This window comes from Frankliniella occidentalis, unplaced genomic scaffold (assembly GCF_000697945.3).
Source record: "Frankliniella occidentalis isolate FOCC.00 unplaced genomic scaffold, Focc_3.1 Scaffold172, whole genome shotgun sequence".
NCBI classification, from domain to species: domain Eukaryota; kingdom Metazoa; phylum Arthropoda; class Insecta; order Thysanoptera; family Thripidae; genus Frankliniella; species Frankliniella occidentalis.
The window spans coordinates 1-2,490 of NW_026267298.1; the positions used below are offsets into that span (position 1 = coordinate 1).

At 61.8% G+C, this 2,490-nt stretch overlaps 1 protein-coding gene across 2 annotated transcripts in view; it reads right to left on the reverse strand.

Annotated features, from left to right (window-relative positions):
* Positions 1 to 28: 28 nt before the first annotated feature.
* The window catches only part of LOC113205613 (regulator of G-protein signaling 7), a 3,936-nt gene continuing 1,474 nt past the window's right edge, over positions 29 to 2,490 (reverse strand). The window contains exons 2-6 of one of the 2 annotated variants that reach the window (XM_052271791.1): positions 1,257 to 1,554; positions 1,077 to 1,173; positions 934 to 984; positions 460 to 842; positions 29 to 202 (exon numbers count right to left, since the gene is read on the reverse strand). In XM_052271791.1, coding sequence (XP_052127751.1) covers positions 29 to 202; positions 460 to 842; positions 934 to 984; positions 1,077 to 1,173; positions 1,257 to 1,541 — 990 coding nt within the window. In that variant the 5' untranslated portion in view covers positions 1,542 to 1,554. The remainder of the gene's footprint in view (positions 203 to 459; positions 843 to 933; positions 985 to 1,076; positions 1,174 to 1,256; positions 1,555 to 2,490) is intronic. The other variant, XM_052271792.1, reaches the window with a different exon arrangement.

Here is a 2,490-nt window from a genome sequence, read left to right on the forward strand (position 1 = left end):
CCCCTCTTCTTTCGCCCCCGCGGCATACTTACGATTCGGCAACTTTTGACAGCTTGATGTTCCGCCGGTCTAGCCGCTGCTTGAGCATCTGGATCTGCCTCGCGATGAGCTGCGCGGGCGTGGCGGCGGGCAGCGTCATGAGCTTGGTGCTGTTGGAGCAGATCTTCTTTATGTTGATCTCCGTGGTGTTGACGCAGCCCGGCTGAAGAGAGTGGGGAAGAGAGAGCGTCGTATTTTTCCTGAGTGTTTGTATACCAGGTGGCTGACTCCGACCTCCGCGCACTTTCGCAGTTATACCGTACCGCATGCACACGTGCGAGCGGGTTGCCTACTCGCACGGGGTGTAGCTATAAGGAGCCGTGCGCAGCGAGGGCAGGCAAACCCGCCCGCACCCAGGTACGGTATAACTACGGTATGTCTATCGAGAGCTATCCTCTGCCGTTTTAAACTTTTACTTACCACTGGTCGGTGCACGTCCCAGAAGGCACGCTCCTGACTATCGAGCACCTTCCGCTCCAGCTTGTCTCTGCGCTTGTCCACCTTGCTCTGCGCCTCGGCCTGCATGAAGATGAACTCCCACTTGCGCGAGAACATCTTCTGCAGCCGGGCGAGGTTCTCCGCCTCGTAGTCGGCCAGCTCGAGCCTCGTCTTGTTCTGCATGGTGCGCTTGCAGAGGTAGACGGCGTAGTCCGTGTTCTCCGGCTCCCACATGTTGGACGGCCAGAAGTAGGGCGTCTGGAAGCGGTAGAAGGTGTTGTCGTTGCGCACCGTGAGCACGTGGTCGTCGATGGGGAAGAGGTAGCCGTGCGACGACATGAGGCAGGCCAGGTGCGTGGCCTCATCTGCGGAGATAGAAGGAGAGAGGGAGAGAAGTGAGCGCGCGTTACCGCCGGGGGAGCGACGGTGCAGGGGTGCTCAGGCTCGGGTACTCACTCAGCTCGTCAATGTCGAGGTTCTTCATCATCCACTGTATGAGGTCGGCACCTGTTGTCACATAGAAAATTTACGTCAAATATTTTATAAACCAGTGCAGCTAAAGGTTGAGATACAGCCTTCGAGCTACGATAGAGACTGACCGGTGAACACGGAGGGTATTTTGGCCATGAAGCTCTTGACGGTCTTGACGGGCACGCCCGTGTTCTCGTCCTGCATCCGCTCGATGATGGCCTCCATCTGCAGCATCAACAAACCCTCTCCATCTCTCTCTTTCCACGTAACGTAATGGGAATACGGCACTGACGTGAGCTCGCTCGCACCTTCTTGTAGACGGCCGAGTTGGGGTTGTCCTCCTTGTTGGTCTGCGCCAGGGTGGCCGGGCGGTGTCCGGCGGCGGGGGTGGCCGCCTCTGCCGCCGCCAGCGCCGCCTCCGCCACCGAGGGCACGCCGACGCCGAAGCCCATGGCCACGCGCACGCTGGGCGGCCGGAGGCTGCCGCTGCCGCCGCCGCCGCCGCCCTGGGAGGCGGACTGCCCGGCCCCGGCCTGGCTACTGTCATCCATCCGACGTCGCCCACCCGCTTTGTCTGCGTTCATAGTGACCATGATGGATCAACACCTGCAATAACGGAATTAGCAGCCGCGTACTCAGACTTTCGTCGTCGTCTTCCCCCCTCACCTCCATTACCTCACCTCCCACGGCCCGCACAGTCCAGCAGCGCTCCCTCCCTCCCACGCCAGAGATTTCCTAAAATAGCCGGCCATAGCGCTGGCCCGTGGTCCCCACATGACAGCCCATCCCCCTCCCGCACTCTCCCCCGAGCCCTTCCCCCTTTCACCCGCTGTTTATTTTCCCTGTCCACTTAGCCGCCGCGGCTCAGCCGCCCGCCACCGCCGCGCTCGTGCGCGCTCGCTCATCGCTCGAGGCGAGATGCGAGGTGGGCGTTTATGTCCGAGCCTGACCGACCGACGCGGCAGGAGGGCGCTTTTGACAATGACGGCACATTTCAACCGTGCGCCGCTATTCTGCTGCGGCTATATTTGCCAACCGCTCATCCGTTCTGCCAAAGGTGAAAATACGCGCAAAAACCTGTGCCTCCACCCCCCCTCCCCCCATCCTTTTCCGGAGTGCTGCTCTGGTACCACTTGTGTAGCAGCACCCTTGGTGCGGCGGCGGGCGGGTAGGGTGTTGTCACGGCACGTATTGATCCCCCATTCCTTCGCGTCTCCTCGACGTTTATGTATTAATAGCATGGACATGGACATCCCCTGCCCCCTTGCTCCATCCCCACCGACCCGCGTCGGCCCCCGCCCACGCCTGCCCGCTCGGGACCTCCCAGGAATATGCCCTAACGGGCGTATTTTAGGATCCAGGGAGGGAGACTGTATGGTTGCCGCCGCTGCCTCGCTCCCAGCCCAGCACCCACACCGCCGACGCTCTGAACACATGACGGGTTCTCCATTCCCCACACCGGCGGCGCGGGGCTGCGGGCTGCGGGTGCGACCGCGGGCCGCGGGAAGGGGACGTGATCGCCATGCCTACCCCTACCCCCCC